Source organism: Balaenoptera acutorostrata, chromosome 1 (genome assembly GCF_949987535.1).
Source record: "Balaenoptera acutorostrata chromosome 1, mBalAcu1.1, whole genome shotgun sequence".
Classification (NCBI taxonomy): Eukaryota; Metazoa; Chordata; class Mammalia; order Artiodactyla; family Balaenopteridae; genus Balaenoptera; species Balaenoptera acutorostrata.
The window spans coordinates 36,462,832-36,483,377 of NC_080064.1; the positions used below are offsets into that span (position 1 = coordinate 36,462,832).

The following is a 20,546-nucleotide window of genomic DNA, read 5'->3' on the forward strand; positions in this document are numbered from 1 at the left end:
CCATGGTATGTGGTTTCCCAGTCGCTCACTGGGTGGCCCCGAGAGCCATCCTTTTTTATTCCTGAGGCGCGCCAAGCCCCCTTTCTTCTCAGGGTAGTGCGGACGCCTTCCCAGACGGCCCCTTTCCTGGGCCCCAGGTCGGGCCGCCAGCGAAGCACCGGAGTGACCTCTGCCCCCCCGCCCCCCACCCCCACCAACATGTACCTTATCCTCCAGCCTGGGTTCCCAGCTCCACCCACCGGCCCCTTGAGTCACGTCCTTCTATGAAGCTGTCCCGCAGCGCCTCCCGCCGGTCGGACCTGGAGTGCCTGTTGGCCGCGGTAGGCCTGGGGCTGGCGGGGCTCAGCGGGTCCCGAGCCCACGTGCTCCCCGCCCCCGCCGCAAGGCGCCGCCCTCCTGCTGGGCGCAATCCGGACTACATTTCCCAGGGTGCGCAGCGGCGGGGGCCTTGGCTCGGCGGGGGCCTCGAGCGGCGCTCCGCTCCGCCGCCTGCTCGGGAGCACGCGGGCTGGAGCGAGGACAGGAACGAGGACCCGGAAAGAGTTTCCGCGCTTTTACGCTGGGCCGTGCTCGTCTGTGCCGTGCCGGGTCGTGCCAGGGCAGGCGCGGGATGGGGGGGAACGGCCTCTGAGTCGGCGGTGCCGGGGACAGGCGCTCGGGGCAGCCCGCGCCTCTCTGAGGTCCCCGCCCCGTCCCGGCCGGGCCAGCTCGCTTGTCAGTCAGTGGGGCGGAGGCAGCGGCGGTAGAGGGGCCGGAGCCGGGCGGTGAGAAGAGCGCGGGCCAGGCCGAGCGGTGGGGACCTGCCACAGCCCCTTAACTCCACGGACTCTTCGCCCCAGACTTGCGAAGCTGTACCCCCTGCGCTTCGTTGGACGCCTCCGTAACCCGCGAAGGGCTCTCTTCCCCCGTAGCCTCCCACACCCGTGACCTCTTCCTAGGACCCGAGAGCTCACTCATAAGAGGGTGTTGTGGGTACAGGCCATCGACCCTGTGACCCCTCACGGGCCAGGACCTTGGTTTCCCTCAGGCCTCCCTCCCCTATGACTCCGTCCTCATAGCTTCTGGGGACAGAGCCCTGACCTACCACCAGGACCCCTGCCTGCGAACTCCTCACTGACGGCTTCCTCCTAGGAGTCCCCCTCAGTGGGTCTCCTCTTAAGAGCATCCCTTTTGGCCTCTGGCAAGCCCCCCCGCCAACCGAGGTGGGGAGGCCTCGGCAGCCATGCTCGCCCTGGGCCCCCTGTCACCCCACCACTCCCTGGGCACCGAAGCCGGAGTCTAGCAGGGGGCCAGCAGCCAAGAGGCTGGGGCAGGAGACAGGTCACGGTCCACCTCCCTGCTGGGGAGGGAGCAAAGATGGAGCGGCGGGAGGAGCAGCCCGGGGCTGCAGGGGCTGGAGCAGCACCAGCCTTGGATTTCACTGTGGAGAACGTGGAGAAGGTATGAGGGCCCTGGGGTGGGCACTCCAGTGACAGAGCAGAAGTTCTGGGGACTGACACTAATGCCAGAGCCCAGGCTTGGGCTGGGTGCCCGTTGGGATGGTGCCTCCAGAGCACCTGGCATTTGCTGTCTCTCTGGGCAGGCAGGACAGCAATGTAATGGTGTCTTAATAGGCTATTTTTGGCTTTCCTTAGACATGGGTCCTCTGTGGATATTCTAGGGTCTTGGGGTGGTCCTTCCAGGGTGCTGACGGTTTAGACCTCCAGCCAGACTGGCTATTCTCCAGCTCCATGGGAACTGCATGAGCAGTGCAGTAAGAAACCGAGGACCCGGGAGACCTGCAGCTCTGTCTCCAGAAACCATAGTGATATTGAGCCATACTGGACCTGTTTTGTTGAGCCAAGGGCTCAGAAAATAATCTGGAACTAAAACAATCTGGGTTATGTTTTCACTCTTCCTTGGAGATGGGTCCTTCCTTTATTGGATCGAGGCCAGACCACTCCTGGACAGGCAGGAGTAGGGTTGGCCCCCTTTGTTTTGTGCTGGGTCCAAGGAGCCTGGTCCTGCTGGCAGCTTCAGAGTTCCTCCCTACTCACCTGCCCACATGGCTTCCTGCCATGGCACTCCCAGGTTCCCCCACTGCCCAGTCCGTCTTTTCTGAACTGCTTCTCTGTTTCTTTTCTGGGTTCTGCCCCCAGAGGCCTGGAATGCAGAAATGCATTTTCCCTATGCTGAATGGGGAGATGGGGCTACCTTGCTGGAAAGCAGAGAATGGTTGCAGATATTCGTTTGTTATTCTTGAGCCCCATTTACCATACTCAATAGTGAGGATGTGTCTCTTTGCTTCTGTTCTCTGCCTGCCGCAGCATCCCTGAGGGTCCAAACAAGGGACAGTGGCCATAACTGGCTGTCAGGGATACAGACAGGGCTAAGTCTACTTGGATGGAGCCTGCTTAGGGGGTGAGAGTCCTAGCCTCACTCTTCCACCCCCTGGGGCTGGGCAGCGTTGGCATGGTGGCGTACTGTTCCATGTGCTACCAGGGAGATAAACCACTGTTTTCTTACTGTGTGAAGTCCTAATGGAATTGGGACCCTGGGGATTTGGCTAGTTGAAAGCTCCAGGCTAGGCGTTTGCCAGGGCTGCAGGCCAAGACTTCTCTGGACCAGCTTTTTGGACCCTCTCATGTGCTCTCTGAGGAGTGTTCTCACCCTCCTCTCCAGTTTGTCTCTGCCCTAGGGCTGCCTGGCAAAGTCTTAGTCCTGCTCAGATTTCACAATGGCTTTGGTGCCAGCATCTGGAGTGACCTAGGGATGATCCTGGGGGAGCTAAATGGAGCTGTTGGAGTAGATGAGAGCAGCTGTGCCTGGGAGGGTTGGGGGGGCCCCTCAGGCTGTTTCATACTCTTCTCAGGTTTAGCTTCTTCCCTATGGAGCCATTCCTTCCACCTGGGCCTTGCCCTTTACTTCAGGTGCTTCCTTTTGGGGAACTCGGCCTCCTCTTTTGCTGCTTTCCTATGGAAGTTCATTTTCTGAACCCATAATGTTTTGCTATAAGGAGAAGAGATTATGGTAGAGCGTGGGCAAAGTTCAGGCACTCAAGTTACCGGCAGGACTCCAGGCCCAGGAAACACTGCAGAGCCCTGAGCTCTCCCTTCCCGCTCAGCCCCCCAGTCAGAAAGAGAGAGCAGTCTTGCAGGACCAAGTCCTGCCCTCTGTTCTGGGCTCTGGCAGGATCCAGAGTAGCCAGCACCTGCTCAGTCCTGTGCTGTCCTGCAGGCGCTGCACCAGCTCTACTACGACCCCAACATTGAGAACAAGAACCTGGCTCAGAAGTGGCTGATGCAGGCCCAGGTCTCCCCACAGGCCTGGCACTTCAGCTGGCAGCTCCTGCAGCCCAACAAGGTGCCTGAGATCCAGTACTTTGGGGCCAGTGCCCTGCACATCAAGATCTCTCGCTACTGGAGTGACATCCCCACTGACCAGTATGAGAGTCTAAAGGCACAGCTCTTCACCCAGATCACCCGCTTTGCCAGTGGCTCCAAGATTGTGCTGACTCGGCTGTGCGTGGCACTGGCCTCGCTGGCTCTCAGCATGATGCCTGACGCTTGGCCGTGTGCTGTGGCAGATATGGTGCGGCTCTTCCAGGCTGAGGACTCACCGGTGGATGGCCAGGGCCGCTGCCTGGCCCTGCTAGAGCTGCTGACAGTGCTGCCCGAGGAGTTCCAGACCAGCCGCCTGCCCCAGTATCGCAAAAGCCTGGTGCGGGCCAGCCTGGCAGTGGAGTGCGGGGCTGTCTTCCCGCTGCTGGAGCAGCTGCTGCAGCAGCCCAGCTCACCCAGCTGTGTGCGTCAGAAGGTGCTCAAGTGCTTTTCCAGCTGGGTGCAGCTGGAGGTGCCCCTGCAGGACTGTGAGGCACTCATTCAGGCTGCCTTCGCTGCTCTGCAGGACTCGGAGCTCTTCGACAGCAGCGTGGAGGCCATCGTCAATGCCATCTCGCAGCCTGATGCCCAGAGGTGAGCCAGTCCCCACCTTCCAGAGGTGGACAGCCTGCTTGGCCAGGCACTCATCCATCCATCCATTTGTTCAGTAAACACTAATTGAGTGCCTACTGCATGCCTGGTCCTATGCTAGAAATAGGTCCTATGCTGGAATCAAACAAGACATGGTTCCTGTCCTTATGGTTCAGAGAGGGAGACAGACATTAGACAACTAACCATGTAATGAATTATTCAATGAAAATGTTTGACTCTCCCTTCTCTTTCTCTCAATCATGCAGTCACAAAGTCCTGGTGTTCTGCTTCTGACTATATTGTGTATCTGTTTTTTCCATTTCCACTACCACCACCCTGGTGTAAGCTGTCCTCATCTCTCTCCCCAGAATACTGAGGGGCTTCCTCACCAGTTCCCTGGTTTTCACACTTATACCCTTCATTGCCCACCCAGTACCCAGAGCAATCCTTTAAAAATGAGGATCTAATCTTTCCTTTCTGCTCAGAAATCTCCAGTAGGTCCTCACTGCTCTTAGGATAAAGTTCAGAATCCTCAATGTGATTCACAGGGGCACTGCACAACATGGCGTCCCCAGCCTTGTCTCGTGCCGTGCTCCCTGCTTTCTTCACTCTCACACAATCTCTTCAGTTCTGTGAGTGTCCCAGGCTCCCTTTAGCCTCTGAACCATCGCATGTACTTGTCACATCACTGCTGCTTCAGCTGAAACTTCACTTCCTTAAGGAAGTCCTCATGATTTTTAAGACTCAGTTTGGTCTCTATTATTTTATCTTAGAGCTCCCAGTGTGTTTCCTTCTTAGCCCGTAACACAGTTTCATTGTAAATTAATGTATGTCTCCCCATTAGTCTCTCAGCATTGTGAGGACAGTTACTCTGTCATTTTATTTTGTCACACTGTACCTGGCAGCACTTGGTAGCATTCATTATTTTTTGAATGGTTGAAAAGTAAGAGTTGCCTGAGTGGTGAGGGACGGGGGTGGGGGAGGGGGAGGTTGGAAGTGGAGGGAGTGTTCCAGGCTTCGGGAGCTACAGCAGGTGCAAAGGCCTGTGGTGGGCAGCACCGCCGTACATTCAAGGACCCGAAACAAGGTGAGTGTAATGAGATGCTTCTTCAGCAAGTGTTGCTTGAGCGTCTGTTTACGTGTGGGGCCCTGGGCTGAGCACAGGGAGCCTAAAGATGGGTTGATTTCTGCAGGATAGGAGCTCACAATCTAGTAGACACTTGGGTGGGCAAGTAGAGCCTATGTGATGAGCGCTCTAATGGAGGGAGCTGGTGGCTGTCAGAACCCAGAGGAAGCATTTAACCCAGTCTGAGGGTTATTAAGGGCTTCCCAGAGAAAGTGACAATAGAGCTGTGCTTTGAAGGTTGTGTAAGAGTTAGCCAGATGGAGGTGATGGATATGGGGAGGACCTTCCAGACAGATAGAAGAGCCCAAGCAAGGGAAGGGTGTGAGAGAGCCTGGTGAGTGGGTGTGATTAGACAGCAGAGTATAAGGGCCAGTGGTAGGAGATCCAGGCCCAGATCATGCAAGACCTTGTTGGCCAGGCTTAAGATTTTGGTCTTCATCCTGAGGATGATGTAAAGCTATTAAAGGATTGTAAGCAGAGAAAATGGCATGATGGGATTTTTGGTATAAGTTGGATTGGCCAGGGCAAGACTGGAGGCCTGATACTTCACATTTCAGAGAAAAGGCTTTGGGAATGCTTGGCAGAACCAGAGGGGACGATACCACTGAAAGAGATGGCCTGGGGAAGTGGTTGATAGCTCTAGCCTTGTCATCAGTCTGAGTTTGAATCCCAGAGGGTTTGCTTCCTAGATCTGAGACCTTGGGCAAACCACTTTTAAGCCTCAATTTCTATCATCAGTAAAATGGGTGTGATCATATTACAAGTTTAAGTAGGATAATGTGCCCAGGGCCTGCCCCTGGTATTCTGTGGAGAATATTTTGGTATGAGGATTAAATAAGAGAATGTCTGTGAAAGGTTTAGCATGGTTCCTGGATACTCCATAAACGGCAGTCACTAGTATTTGGTATCATTACTGCATTGGCAGTTAGTACGAGCCCTTTCCCATGGCTTCTCAGGTTTTCCAACTTCAGGTGGGTACCAAGTCCCAGGTCAAGGCCTTTCTTGGCTGGCTGGAATCAGACAGTTGGTGGCTGAGGGGAATTGGCAGGGCCAGTGCGTGGGTGATGTGGGGTGTCCTTGGATACACCCTGGTTTACCCGGCTAGCCAGTCTGCCAGTCCCGAGGGCTTTGGCAGGTAATTGATGCCTCTTCTCCTCTGAACGAATGAGCGAGCAACGAACCAGTGAGGGAACCTATAGCCTCCTGAGCGCCCATTGGCTGCAGCCCCCTTGGTTGCTTAGCAACTCTCCCCATTTTCTCAACTCTGCTCCCAGAGCTCTAATTGCAGGTCTGGGCTGAGCTCAGTGTGAGTGGCAGTCAAGCAGTCCCAGCAGCCCTGCCCCGGCAGCTCGAGCTGACCAACAGGAGCCAGGCCTTTTGAACCCAGGCTCAGCCATGGTGCTTAAAGACATCCTCTCTATCTCCCTCCCCCAAACCTAGAAGCCTCAAGGCCTCAGGCCCGTGTCTGCTCACAGGTCTCAGGCACAGGTGCCCAGGTGGTAGGAAATCTATGCAAGAGTTTCACCCCATGGGTGGGCCGCATCCAGCCTGGAGTCAGTGTCGGGCCTTGCTCTGTCTAGTCTGTTTCCTAGCTTTGGCTTGAGAAAGTCACCTTTAGTGGCTTTGACTTCTGGGTCATCCAGCCACTACCTCCCCAGGTGTCCTGACGTCAGCTCTCTCCTTGGCTGAGTTTGCACTCAAGTCACCATTTTCCCACCCCTCCACAGCTGCTGCTGCTTGCCTGGCGCTCTCTCCTTTGAAAAAAAAATTTTTTTTTCCTGAGATTCGTTGTTAATCCTGGAAAAGCTTTTCACTGGGGGCTGGGGAAGGGAAAGAAGGTGAATTAGACAGGCTCTTGGGAGCTCCCATCAGTTAGAACTTGAGATATGGGCTGAGATCTGCATAGATCCTTTGGGGAAATTCAGGTTGGGCCTTGAAAAAGAAGCAGATCTATAGCTGTGTAAGGAGCTGTCTTAGCCTGGAATCTGTCTCTAATTTGTTCTGTGACCTTGAGTAATATTCTGAGCTCTACTGGGCTATACTCTTTGATTTACCCTATTATGAGGTATAGATGAGACAAATTAAGAACTTTCGTTGAGTACCTACCGTGTACATGAATTTTGAAGGTGTGAGAGAACCTTGGAATACAGTGGGGATGCTGTGAGGGTAGGGCACTACCTCCTGCCCCTGTCTCAGCTACTGGGGAGTTTGCGGGCCATGGCCTTGGCCCTGCCCCTACTCATTGTGCCAGAGTCTGGTCTGAAGGTGCCCATTGTCTTGTGGTGCAGCCCGTGTCAGGGCCATGAGACCGAAGCTATCCCCACTGTCTCCAGGCAGCACCCTCTGGAGCTGTCTCTGGGCTGCGGGTATCCTGGTATGGATGTCTTGTCCCACCAGAACCAGGATGTGGAGAAGGCCAACCTCCTGGACTGGTTGCCTCTTGTCCTTCTCATCCTCCACCTAAGGTTATGGGGCTACCTCCTAGCACCCTGCTTGGGGCAAGTCCAGAGAGAACTCCTTCTGGACCCTCAGTAACCGCTGCCCTCCATAGATTGCTATGGTGACTCTATGATTGACAGCAGAGGGATTCCCCCCCCCGAGAGTATCACTTCTCTGCTTAGTCTCATCTCCACAAAGCAGGTTTCTGGGAATGGAGCTAGCCTTCTCTCAGCCTCCTTTGTATACTCTGCTTCCTCTGCTCCTTCTTTAGGCATCGTTGTGCTCTTTTCTCTCATTCAACACTTTCGTCTTGGGCAATTCTCATCTACTCCCATTGCCGTTTGCTGATGTTTCCAAGATCTATGTCTCTTTCTCTGACCTCTCCATCGGGCTTCAGGTTTTTATCTCCAACTCTCTGGACACTTCTACCTGCCTATCTCACCAGGTACCTCTGATTCAACATGCCTAACATTGAACTTACCACCTTCTGGCCTCCCATTAAATTTATTACTGTCCCCCTCTACCCGTTCCTCCAGGTCTCAGTAAATACCTCCACCAAGGAGAGTTGTTCTTGACTCTTCCCCATCCTCATATCCCTGTTTTGCCTCTAAGCTCCCTCTGGGTTCATCATCTACTTCTCTCCCTTCCTTACTGCCACCAGAGTCCTTAGGAGTTAGGATTTGGTGGTAGGGGGTGGAGTGGAAGGTGGAGGTTGATGCTCTCAGGAGCTGTTGCTGCCCTCTGAAGTCTTTAACAGGACTCCTCAGCCTGTGTTACTTCTTCTGTCTGCCATCCTTGTTCAGTCTCCCCTGACACTGACTGTATTAGTTTCCTAGAGCTGCCATAAAAAAGTGCCACACACTGGCACACACAACAGAAATTTATTGTCTCACAGTTGTGGAGGCTAGAGGTCTGAAATCAAGGTGTCAGCTCCGTCTGAAACCTGTGGGAGAATCCTTCCTTGCCACCTCCTAGCTTCTGGTGCTTTGCTGGCAATCTTTGGTGTTTCGCTCGGCTTACAGCTGCATAATTCCAGCCTCTGCCTTTATCATCATCACATGTCATTCTCCCTGTAGGTCTCTGTCTTCACATGAATGTCTTCTTTTAAGAACACCAGTCATATTGTATTAGGGCCACCCCCTACTCTGTGTTCTAATCTACAATGACCCTATTTCCAAATCAGGTCACATTCTGAGGTACTGGAGGTTAGGGCTTTAACACATCTTTTCTGGGGGGACACAATTCAATCCATAACAGTCTGTTCTCTGGTCCCCCAAAATTTGTCCTTCCCACATGCAAAACGCATTCACCTCATTCCAACCTCCCCAAAAGTCTTAACCCATTTCAGCATCAACTCTGAGTCTAACTGGAGAACACAAGTCCACCCATAACACTTACCTTCTCGTACTTCCTTCCCAGAATTCTTCTGGAAGTCTCTGACCTAAGGTTCTTCTCAAATTGGGCAGCATCAAACCTGCTGTGTAGGCCCTGACCTCTTTTTCGCTTTGGGTTTGATGTGGGAAGGAAGGGGGGCTTTGATGGACGACAGGGAAATTGTGCCTTTCTCTCAAAGCTGGTGGGGGATGGGCAGACAGCTATGATGGGTCTCCTCACCTCATGCCTCCAGGTATGTGAACACACTCCTGAAACTCATCCCGCTGGTACTGGGACTGCAGGATCAACTGCGACAGGCAGTGCAGAATGGGGACATGGAGACCTCCCATGGCATCTGTCGCATTGCTGTGGCCCTGGGCGAGAACCACTCCCGGTGAGGAGAGGAGCAGCTGGGGGTGGGATAGTAGGGCCCTCTAAGAAGTGGGGGAGGTGGAATGACCTCCCCATGTCTCCTCCCTGCCAGGGCCTTGCTGGACCAAGTGGAGCACTGGCAGAGCTTTCTGGCCCTTGTCAACATGATCATGTTCTGCACGGGCATCCCTGGCCACTTCCCTGTCAATGAGACCACCAGCTCCCTGACCCTCACCTTCTGGTACACGCTGCAGGTGTGTCATGTGACCTTCAGTAGGACTGGGCCATGATGGAAGAAGGTGGATCAGGGGCTTCTGTGGCTAACTCTCCTCCCTGGCTCTCTCAGGATGACATTCTGTCCTTTGAGGCAGAGAAGCAGGCTGTGTACCAGCAGGTATACCGGCCAGTCTACTTCCAGCTGGTAGATGTGCTTCTGCACAAGGCCCAGTTCCCTTCTGATGAAGAATATGGATTCTGGTCCTCAGATGAGAAGGAGCAGTTCCGAATTTACAGGTGATGGTAGCAGGCCAATCCTAGCTCTAAAGGGAGTCCTGAAATAATGAAGGCAACGAGGGGAGGGGCCCAAGGCCAGGCCCTGAATCCTGGGCCTCCTTTCTCTATAGGCACTTTGGCAGGGCTCTGAGGGAACTGGGGTGGGCTCCTGGGCTTGGGGGAAGCATCCAGGCGGTGCATAAGACCTTTATCTGCTTCTCAGGGTGGACATCTCAGACACGCTCATGTATGTCTATGAGATGCTGGGGGCCGAGCTGCTCAGCAACCTCTATGACAAGCTGGGCCGTTTGCTTACCAGCTCAGAGGAGCCCTACTCCTGGCAGGTACCTCCCCAGCCTGATTCCCTCAGCCCTCCCAGACCTGTCGCACCCTCCTCCTCAGCCAAGCCAGTGGCATCCTCTTTTCCCAGCACACAGAGGCCCTGCTCTATGGCTTCCAATCCATCGCGGAGACCATCGATGTCAACTATTCTGATGTGGTGCCCGGGCTCATTGGCCTCATCCCACGGATCAGCATCAGCAACGTGCAGCTGGCGGACACTGTCATGTTCACCATTGGTGAGACCTGGCACACACCCATGAGCACATTCCCAGAGCCAAGGCACACATCCCCAGCCACAGCCAGCCTGCTGGGCCCTATCCAAAGTGGGAGACATACATGCCCACACACACAATCAGAACTGCAGCCAACTGACTGTCCTGGCAGGTCTAGGGGTCCTTGCTGCAGTGCACTGAGCTGCAATTCAGTGAGGCTAGTTCACTGTCACTGAAATAGCAGCGCTGGGCCTCTACTGCATAACTCCTTCCTGCTTCTCAGGTGTAAGGCTCATGTTTAAGCATGTACGTGCATGTTTGCCCATTCAGTCCTCTGAATGAGCAGCGCTCCGTACAGGGGCTGCAACTCCACACTGCCAGGAGCTCTGCCTGCCTCACAGGGACATGGTACACAGCCAGCCTGGCCTGCCTCAGATGTCTTGGCTTCTCCCTTCTTCCCCCAGGAGCTCTGTCTGAATGGCTGGCTGACCACCCCGTCATGATCAACAGCGTTCTACCCCTAGTACTGCATGCCCTAGGCAATCCCGAGCTCTCTATCTCTTCTGTGTCCACCCTCAAGAAGATCTGCCGAGAATGCAAGTATGACCTGCCGCCCTATGCTGCCAACATCGTGGCTGTCTCCCAGGTACGCGGGGGCCCTGGATGTGTAGCTGGGCCTCAGGGCACACTCTGCTCTGTGCTGACACCGTATTCCTTCTTTTTTTCCCCAGGATGTGCTGATGAAACAGATCCATAAGGTGAGTTCAAAAGTTTCTAAGGGGCTCCTTGGGGTATTGTGGGGAGCTGTAGAAATCCCATCTTCTGCCTTTGCGCCTTATTCTCTGTTCTCGGAACCTTCCCCAAGAGGTTCATTCTTCCCACCCACAACCAGGTGTGTCTGGGACTGACCCTCGATGTTCTGCCCCACAGACGAGCCAGTGCATGTGGCTGATGCAGGCACTGGGCTTCCTGCTGTCGGCCTTACAAGTGGAGGAGATCCTTAAAAACCTGCACTCGCTCATCTCGCCGTACATCCAGCAGCTGGAGAAGCTGGCAGAGGAGATAGTGAGTGAGCTGGTGTGCGCGTGCGTGTGTGCGTGTGTGCGGCTGGGGAGCAGCAGTGGGACTATGGGGCTTCCCTTCGTGTTGGCTGTGACTGCTGAGGGGTGGGGCTTGAGCTGGCAGTCAGGGCTGGGAGACCCAGAGCTTGGTTCTCTTCTCCCTGTAGCCTAATCCCTCCAACAAGCTGGCCATTGTCCACATCTTGGGGCTTCTCTCCAACCTCTTCACCACGCTGGACATCAGTCATCATGAAGATGATCATGAAGGCTCTGAGCTCCGGAAGCTGCCAGTGCCGCAGGGACCCAACCCTGTGGGTGATGTTGTCATTGCTATTGCCTGCCCCCCACCCCTGTGGGAATGTCATAGTCACCCCTGAAGTCTACGGGTAATATTGTCATTGTGTCCCTGGCCCCATGGGGCATGATGCATTTGGTCCTCTGACCCTGTGAATGACCCTACCATTGCCCCTTGCTCTGTAGGAAGTGATGTCATTGTCTCAGTCCTGTGGGTGATGTTGTCTTTGTCCCCCCCCTAACTGGGGTGGTGTTATAGTGTTTCCTTGTCCCCATTGGGGACACCGACATTATGCTACAATCCCAAAGTGAGGTAATTATGGACCCCTGTTTAATCCCCAACTCTGTGAGGGCTTCTACTTCAGCATTCGCTGTCCCCTACGGGCACTCCACATGTAATAGTTCTTGCCTTTGAGTTGCTCCTAGTCTAGAAGAAATACATGTAAACAGATTGTCTCAGAGCAGTGTGATAAGTACTGCGGTAAGCTCGGGCACAAAAGGGATTGGGATGCCCACTTACAGGCTGTTTGGTCTGGGACAAGCCTCAGCTTCCCATTCAGAACTATGAACATCAGGATATCTGGTGCTCATCTCTTAGAACTGTGCTGGACAGCAGGGGTGGTCTTGATTGAAAGTACTTTGCATACCGTAAAGCTCTGTACAGATGTGAGGGACTGCTTTGGTCATTGTTCCAAGTATCCACTCCAGGGTTTCTCCTGGAGAAAAGGAAACCACAGTATCCTGGTCCCTATACTCAACTCCCCACCCCAGTTTCAGTTACCCTTTTGGCTCCAGACCAAACCGAGGCCACTGCCCTCCCACAGAGCCCCTTCTCCTATGGTAGTCATCATCCGGCCTTCCCTCACCTCTCAGGACCTCAGGCTGCTCTCTGCTCCACCATAAGCTGCCCGTATCTACGCATCCCCTGGGGCTCTCTACCCTAAGCCTATCTGTGTGAGACAGCATCTCTGCTTCTTCAGGGGCTAGCCCATAGGCCTTTGGCACTAAAATACTTTTACTGAGCAGAAGTAGATAGGGAGTGACTTTTTAAAAAGGTTATCTTCTGAAGCACTCGTAATATGCCTGCTTTGCAGTTTGAGGCTTCCTCTAAGGTGATCCCCAGAATTCAGGGTATCCTCTTTCATTCATGGGAATTCAGCAAAGCACTCCTGCCCCCAGGGTCCCGTGCACTGAGTCCTTAATGTGCAGTCTGGGGTAATAGGTTCAAACTCCTGGCCTACTTCCAGCTACTGAGTAGTCCTTCTTGGGTGGGTGAGAGTGGTGGTGGGGGCACCTCACTTCTTCCTTTGTCTTCAGGTGGTGGTGGTACTGCAGCAGGTCTTCCAGCTTATCCAGAAGGTGCTGAGCAAATGGCTGAATGATGCCCAGGTGGTGGAGGTGAGTCCTGACCCTTGCCATCAGCCCCTGTGGTGACTTTGCTCAGAGGTGGAGCAGGAAGAAGGTGTTGCCGCCCCACCTCGGCTTGAGATGACCTGGAGGAAGTAAAGGAGATGAATCCTGCCCCATAGACACAGGGAATCTCTGGGGAAGACATTCAGAGCTCCCAGCGTCACAAGAAGTGCTCGACCCAAGGACTGTGTTGCTGGGGCTGAGTGACAGGGATCCGTTTCAGCATCAGACACCTGCCTTGGTTCTGTTCAGTTCAGAAGTTTCTCACTCCTGTTGCTCCCTGAGAGGCAATGGTGAGGATGTAAGTAGCAAGAGTTAAGTTACAAATTTCCATCCTCAGCCCCTCTGAGAAGGGCCTTTTAGCCTCCTGCCTTCCAGGGTGAGGGTCAGACTTGCCAGCCTTCCTTGGTTCGCAGAGCCAGGCAGGGCTTGTAGGTAAGGGCCCATTTTTAGGCCTCCTCTGCGCAGGGCCTCAGTTCTGCTGCAGCCAATGGTGACTTGCTGACCAGGGCCCCCTTGCTGTCTTCCCAGGCGGTGTGCGCTATCTTCGAGAAGTCAGTTAAGACGCTGCTGGACGACTTTGCCCCCATGGTGCCACAGCTGTGTGAGATGCTGGGTCGGATGTACAGCACCATCCCTCAGGCCTCCGCTCTTGACCTCACTCGACAGGTGGGCCTTCTGGGGGATGCAGCGGTGTTTGAGATGTCATCCCAGGCAGAGGTCTGACACAGGGATTGGGCGGGTGGGTGGAGTGGGGTGGATGGCTTCTCTGGCAGGGGTTCTCACCTGCATCCCAGGGATGTTGGCCTGTCCTGGTGGGCCAGGGCCTCAGCTGACCAGCATTCCCTGCTTTGTTGTAGCTGGTCCACATCTTTGCTCATGAGCCTGCCCACTTTCCCCCAATTGAGGCCCTCTTCCTGCTCGTCACCTCCATCACACTCACCCTCTTCCAGCAAGGTAGGTCCTGACCAGGGTCTCTGCTGCTGCCGCCACTGCCACTGCCTCTGCTTCCCCAACTGGGGAGCCAAAGCTGCCCACTCTGTTCCCTTCTCTCCCCTGAGTTGCACCTGGGACTTGATGGGAAACTAACGGGATCAAGCACAGCACAGTTGTCACCTTACAGATAGTTGACACCTTAGGTTGAAGTGGACAAGAGAGTGAATGATGTCTTCTACTGGCCTGCTGGACTCAGGGCCAGTCTGGATGTGGGGGAAGATGGGGCTGGAAGCTCTGAGGGACTTGGGGCACCAGGCTGACTCCATTTCCTTTGGGATAGAATGAAAAGTGGAGAGAGCGTGGCTTCGAAGTCAGATAGACTTAGATTCTAAGCTCATCACCACCAACTAGTTGTGTGACCTTGGGCAAGTCACTTACCTTTTCAGAGCCTTCATTCCCGTATCTGTGAAATGGAGATTTTCAGATACTCGATAGGATTGTTACAGGTATTAAAGTAGCATCTTCTGGGCCCCTGGCTTGGGGTTTTTGCACACGATGTACTCAGTGATTGCTGGTCCTTTCCCTACATTGAGACTTATTCCTTTCTAGGCCAAAATCCTTTGGCTGTGGTCCCAGCGCCCCATTCATTCACTGCGACCCTCTGCCTGAGAGAAGTTGGGAGCAGGGGTCTCCCGGCTTCCCCTGCTGTCTAACCCAGGCTTCTCACTCGGAAAGGAAACAGTGTTGTTCCTCCAGCCTCCTGAGTTTTGCCTAGATTTGTGGTCACAGGTTTGAGGCTCACCAGGAGTCTCAGCTGGAGCTAGAGTGCTCTCTGCTTCTGTCCTTGGTGTCTGGTCCCATGATGCTGGCCTCTGCTCTGGTGGGCCATGGGTAGTTTCCAAAGTGGGGAGAAACCTGAGCCAGAAACCCGGATGTGGTCATCCTCAGCGCCACCTCTCTCCCTCCTCGTATCCAGCTGGGGACAAGTCATGGTGAACCTTCAGCCTGCCCACTTCTCCCCACCCTCCACGGCCACTGCTTCAGTGTAGGTTGCCATCTGGATCAGCTCAGCAATCTTCTAACTGGTTTCCTTGACATCTGCCCTTCTCCAATTCATTCTGCACCATGCAGCTGTAATATTTTTTATAAGACACAAATCTGAGCATTTTCGCTCCCTGGCTTAAAGCCCTTCTTTTGCTCCCCATCACTGTGGGGTTATCGTCCCACTGCCCTCCACATGACATAGCTCCTGCCTACTTCTCAACGTCCATTCCTGAATGGCTCCAGCAGTTCAGCCACCCTGATTTTTCCTCACCGTGTCCCGTTTAATCCCTATGCCTTGCTCCTCTGCCTGGATTGCCCTGTGCCCTTTACTGGGTGAGCTCTCGCTCCTCCACGCCTTACCCATGCATCAGTCCTCAGAAGCTCCTCTGAGGCAGAGCTGGGTGCTTCTGACCTTGTGCCAAAACTGCATTGGGCATGCACTGCTGATACAGCACTGATCACACTCAGTAAGCAGCTCCCATGTCTGTCTCTCTCCCTGGACTAAGCCCCTCAAGGGCAGGCTTGGCTCTCTTCCCTCTGCGTCCATCAGAACAAGGCTAGCATAGAGTAGGCACCAGACGCTGTTGAAGAAAGGAGGACGAGGGCTCCTTGCCCTTGGAGCCTTTCTTCCTCACTGTCCGGCCCACCTCTAGCAGGGTGGCTGCTGAACGCCAGACCTGCCGTCTGCAGGGCAACCCAGGCATGGGGCACACTGGGCTTCATTTTCCAAGACTTGAGTAACTTGGGGCACAGATGTGGAAGGGATGGGCTTTATCAGTGGCTCCTCACAGCCCGAAGGAAGCCAGGGAGAGATTATTATCAACTTGACAGTCGGGGAAACCGAGCGTCTGTGGCTTGCGCAAGATCACACAGCTGCTTAGTGGTGTCTCAGGCAGGGGTTCCTGCAGCACCTCCTCCTGAGAGTGGAGTGGCGGGCAGGACCTCCAGGCGCACGCCTCGTCCTTGCCACAGGTGTCCTCAGAACTGGAAGCAGAGTAGTGTCCAACATCCTATCTGTTGGGCTTGTTGGTTGTCTTACAGGACAGGATGGTCCCCTCACCTGCTATGCTGTCCCAGCCTTGCCGTACTTTCCTCGGGCTCTGCCCTCCCACCAGACCGTGGGGTGACTGGTTTCCCTCTTTCCTCGTGCGTCCAGATGGTGGGAGCTGGTGGTCAGCCCTGAGCCTGGCTCTCTGCTGGGTCTGTGTCCATGTGGAGGGGCTTTGTGGGTGGGGCTCTCATTTTTGGCCTCATGATGCAGTTCCCTCCCCTAGGCCTTGCCAGTGGCTTGCCTGGCCATCCCCACAGCATATGGGGCACTGCAGTACCCAAGAAGGAGTCTTTTGGTTTAAGAGAACCCAACAGATTCCTTTCTTTGGCTAAACCAAGAGCCCTAAGGCTGTGGAAGGGAGGGGGTGCCTGCTCAGACCATGATACACGGGCCTTTCCAGGGCCTTCAGCCAGGCCTCCAAAGGCAGTACCAAGGACCGACCTCCCACCAGCCCTGCCCTCCTCTTTGAGGGCTAGTGATGGGGAGGTATGTGCTAGGAAGCAGTGTAGGGCCACTGCAGCGTGCCAGAGGCCACAGCAAGAGTCTGGGGGCTGTTTGTCCAGCTACGTGGTGGCCAGCGTTGCTCGAGCATCGCAGGGTCACTTGGGGACTGACCTGAGGAGGAGCGGGGAGTAGGTGGAAGGCCCCTCGGGAGGGAGCTGGGGCAGACCGTCCTTCACTTTGCCGTCTCTTTCTGTTGGGCTTCTCCCAGTTCATGGTTTTTGTATGTTTTGTTTCTTTATCTTGCTTCCTGCTGCTCATGTGCCCCCACGCTGTCTCCCTGCAGGCTCTCAGTCCCACATAACTATATGAGGTTGAGTTGCTGTTTGTATAATTTTTTCTTAAGTTCCATCTTTATTATATTTTAGGGCCCAGGGATCATCCTGATATTGTTGATTCATTTATGCAACTCCTGGCACAGGTGTGTTTTAGTTTTATTCATTCACGTTCTGTTCTCTCTCTTTCTCTTTCTCTTATGTTGAAATTCAATTTAAGCCTATTTTTAGCTTTCTGTTGACAAATTTTTTTTTTCTGTTCAGTTGAATAGAGTTTCTTCATCTGTTTCCGTGGAAGTTGACAACCCAACATCCTCCTTTAGTGCCCCTTTGCCTCAACTAGCTCAGTCCTCCACAGAGACCAGGGAGAGGCTGATCCCGAAGGGAGGGAGCTGGGCTGGCCTGGGGGGTGGGGAAGGGAGGGGGTGGTAACTGTGCCCAGCAGCTCCTGTGGGGCTGGGGTGGTCGAGGAGTTCAGGGGCAGGACCGGAGTTGAAGGGCCTGGGGTTCACTGTCCCCGTGCTCCTGCCGGGAACTGCCTGCCTCAGTGCCCCCAGCCTGCTCTCGAGAGGTAGGCTGGGAGGAGCTCCGAGGGAGGGGCCGAGCTGAATGTGCTGCGGTGGAGCCCAGAGCTTGGCTGTCGCTGGGCTGGCAGACAGATCCTGCTGCTGCTGGGAGGTGGGGTGCTGGCTTCATTGTGAGATGCGTCTGGTGTGTAAGTGTGTCGGACCTTACTTGTATGTTTTGAGTTTGGTTTGGGAAGGCAGCAGAAATCACGTGGCTGCCATAAGTAGTACGTGTATTGTGTTGAGTGTCGGGATAAACGTGTAGTTGAAGTGTGGGCCTGTGCATTGTTGCGTGTTGTGTGTTGTGCGTTAGGCATTGATGGAGTTTGAATATTGATGCGTGTTGGAGGCGTGTGTGTTGGGCTGTGGGAGTGTGTGTTATGGAGGGTAGGCGTATGTACGGCAGTGGTGTGTCTGTATTAGGGGTTGTATGTTTGAGAAGATATATGTGTCGGGCTGTGGGAATGTGGGGTTAGTATGATGGGGGGTTCTATGTGTCAGGAAGTTCCTGTGAGTTGGGGGTTCCCATGGGTGGGGTAAATGGTGTGTTTCTTTGCTTAATCACTGCACAAATATTTTTTGAGTGTTTAATACGTGCTTGGTAGTCTGCTAGGTGCTGAGAATATAATCGTGAGCAAAAGCAGGCACTGTTCTTACTGTCTTAGAACTTAACAGTCTAGTGGAGGGGGCGCAGGAGGAGTGGGAACGGGCAGTGTGTCCTGGGCCTGGGTGGACATGTGTGGAGGTATCCATGAGGGTGCATCTTTGGGGTGAGGGCGTTTGATTATGTATTTGTGCCTGTGCGTGGGGAGAGTGCACGTGCTGGGAAACCAGGTGGGACGAGGGTGTGGGCGTATGGACATGGTTTGGGGACGTGGTGGGGTGGGATGTGAATATGTAGTGAGGGTGTGTAGCAAATGTGGTAGAGTGGTGTGTACAAGGGATGTGATAGAGGTGTGTGATAGAGGGTAAGTAGGGCGTTTCAAGTGAGGGTGCATGTGGGGCTGTGTGCACAAGAGTAAACATGGGGGAGTGGAAGGTATGTGAGGACTGGAGGGTTAGGGGTCGATGTGGCACGCATTGGGGGGCTGCTGGGGAACAGCAGTGCTTGATGACTGGGGGAGCTGTGCAGAGCATCTCCTGTGACCTGAGGATGTGCCAGTCATGCCCTGGTGCCACTTGGGGTGGGCTCTCTGCCCCTGTACTCCGTCCACTCCCCCTGACATGGCAGCCCTGGCTCCTGGGCTGGGTATAGAGGAGAAGGGCCTGGACACAGGGTATCCTGGGTGAAAGGTGGGGCCGTGGCTCCCAGGCTTCTGCCCTGCTTTTCCTCTTCCTAAGCTGGAGAGTGTCTAGGAATGCAGGCGGGACGTAGGAGGAGGGCTATTAGACTGGGCTCCATGTCCAGCTGCCATCTCTTCTTCCTGCTGCCCTGTTAACAAATCCAGGGGGCCTCAACTGCCTCTGTGAATCAGAGTGAAGTCACTGCTGGCAACCTGGAGCCTGCAGGAGGTCTGGCCCTGATGGTGGGAGGTGGGGAGTGAGGTGTTTGATCAGGGGTGACTTGGGACCCAAACTTTTGCATTATGACTCCCAACCTGTCTCATAAACCTGTGCGTTCATGTACACATACATGTACGTAGCATCCCTTGGCTGCTCCCCTCCTGACCTACTGAGCTCTGGAGGGGTCTGGGTCCCCCAGAGACGGCTGGGTGGCTGGTGTTGACAGCCTCTACTTGCGGTGTGTGAACTTGGGGTCTGGGTGGCAGGTGAGTGGGGGGATGGTTCTTGGAGTTGGCTGGGCTGGGCTTACCAGCTCCACCTCCTGCAGGCTCTGAAGCGGAAGCCAGATTTGTTCCTGTGTGAACGATTGGATGTCAAAGCTGTGTTCCAGTGTGGTAAGTGGGGCCAGGTGCACAGGTGGGCCTGGGGCCCCTTCGGGAGGATCCTTGAGACCCATCTAATCTGCCTCTGCCTCTCCCACAGCTGTGCTGGCCCTCAAGTTCCCCGAAGCACCTACTGTCAAGGCCTCCTGTGGCTTCTTTGTGAGTCCCGTGCTGACCCCTAACCCGCCACCACCCCTATACCTAGCGCACCCTGCCCAGGACTCTAGAGGGTAGAGGTGTGGTGTGCAGGTCTTGTCTCCAGGGGGACGGGGGAAAGAGCTGGGGCTGACGGGCCTCTCCATCCTCTGTAGACAGAGCTGCTGCCTCGGTGTGGGGAAGTAGAACCTGTGGGAAAGGTGGTACAGGAGGACGGCCGTATGCTGCTCATAGCAGTGCTGGAGGTGAGATGGAGCAGGTGTGGGGGGTTTGATGGGGGTTGGGTGGCCCTCACTGTTGGGGCAGCTGCCTTCCTGGGGAGCTTGAGCCTTGGTTCCCTAAGCTCTTGTTTCTCCATCAAGTAAATGGCTGGAAGTTGTTGGGTTTCTGTGAGGATCAGCCGGCTCTTGAAAAGCAGCACTCACCTGTCATATGCACTTTGGCTGAGGAACTGTCTGGGAGTGGGTGGGTGTGGCTAGGCACCCTTGCTGCAGAAGGGGCAAGGCCCTGGTGTGCTGAGAACCCGTCTCCCTCAGGCCATTGGGGGCCAGGCCTCCCGCAGCCTCATGGACTGCTTTGCCGACATCCTATTTGCTCTGAACAAACACTGCTTCAGCCTCCTGAGTGTGTGGATCAAGGAGGCACTTCAGTCACCTGGTTTTCCCTCTGCCCGCCTCAGCCCTGAACAGAAGGACACCTTCAGCCAACAGATCCTTCGGTGAGCAGAGCTGGCAGGGCCTGGGCTTGGGTCAGGGGGAAGAGGAGGCATGGTGGATGGTGCTAACTTGCTCTCCCTTCTCTCCTTCAGTGAGCGAGTAAACAAGAGGCGGGTGAAGGAGATGGTGAAAGAGTTCACACTGCTGTGCCGGGGGCTACATGGCACAGATTACACAGCTGACTACTGAGGGGCGCCCCCGTCCCACCCACACCTCCTCCTCACCCCTTCCTATCCCCAAAGAGTAAACTTGAACCTTCAATGCACTGCTGTCTCTGCTTCCTTTCCACTGCCACCATCACCTAACTGGGCGACCTCAGAAGACCTGGGGGAAGGATGGGAGG

General features: G+C 54.8%; 1 protein-coding gene across 1 annotated transcript; it reads left to right on the forward strand.

The window, feature by feature from the left end:
• Positions 1–545: 545 nt before the first annotated feature.
• IPO13 (importin 13) lies at positions 546–20,468 on the forward strand. The gene is made up of 20 exons (XM_007164597.3): positions 546–1,440; positions 3,217–3,953; positions 9,143–9,283; positions 9,374–9,515; positions 9,608–9,774; positions 9,977–10,097; positions 10,184–10,331; positions 10,772–10,953; positions 11,039–11,065; positions 11,238–11,372; positions 11,536–11,679; positions 12,980–13,060; positions 13,604–13,741; positions 13,933–14,029; positions 16,973–17,025; positions 19,277–19,343; positions 19,432–19,490; positions 19,643–19,732; positions 20,024–20,205; positions 20,296–20,468. The coding sequence occupies exons 1-20, from the start codon at positions 1,357–1,359 to the stop codon at positions 20,390–20,392; spliced, it is 2,892 nt and encodes a 963-aa protein (XP_007164659.1). The 5' UTR covers positions 546–1,356; the 3' UTR covers positions 20,393–20,468.
• The last annotated feature ends 78 nt before the right edge of the window (positions 20,469–20,546 follow it).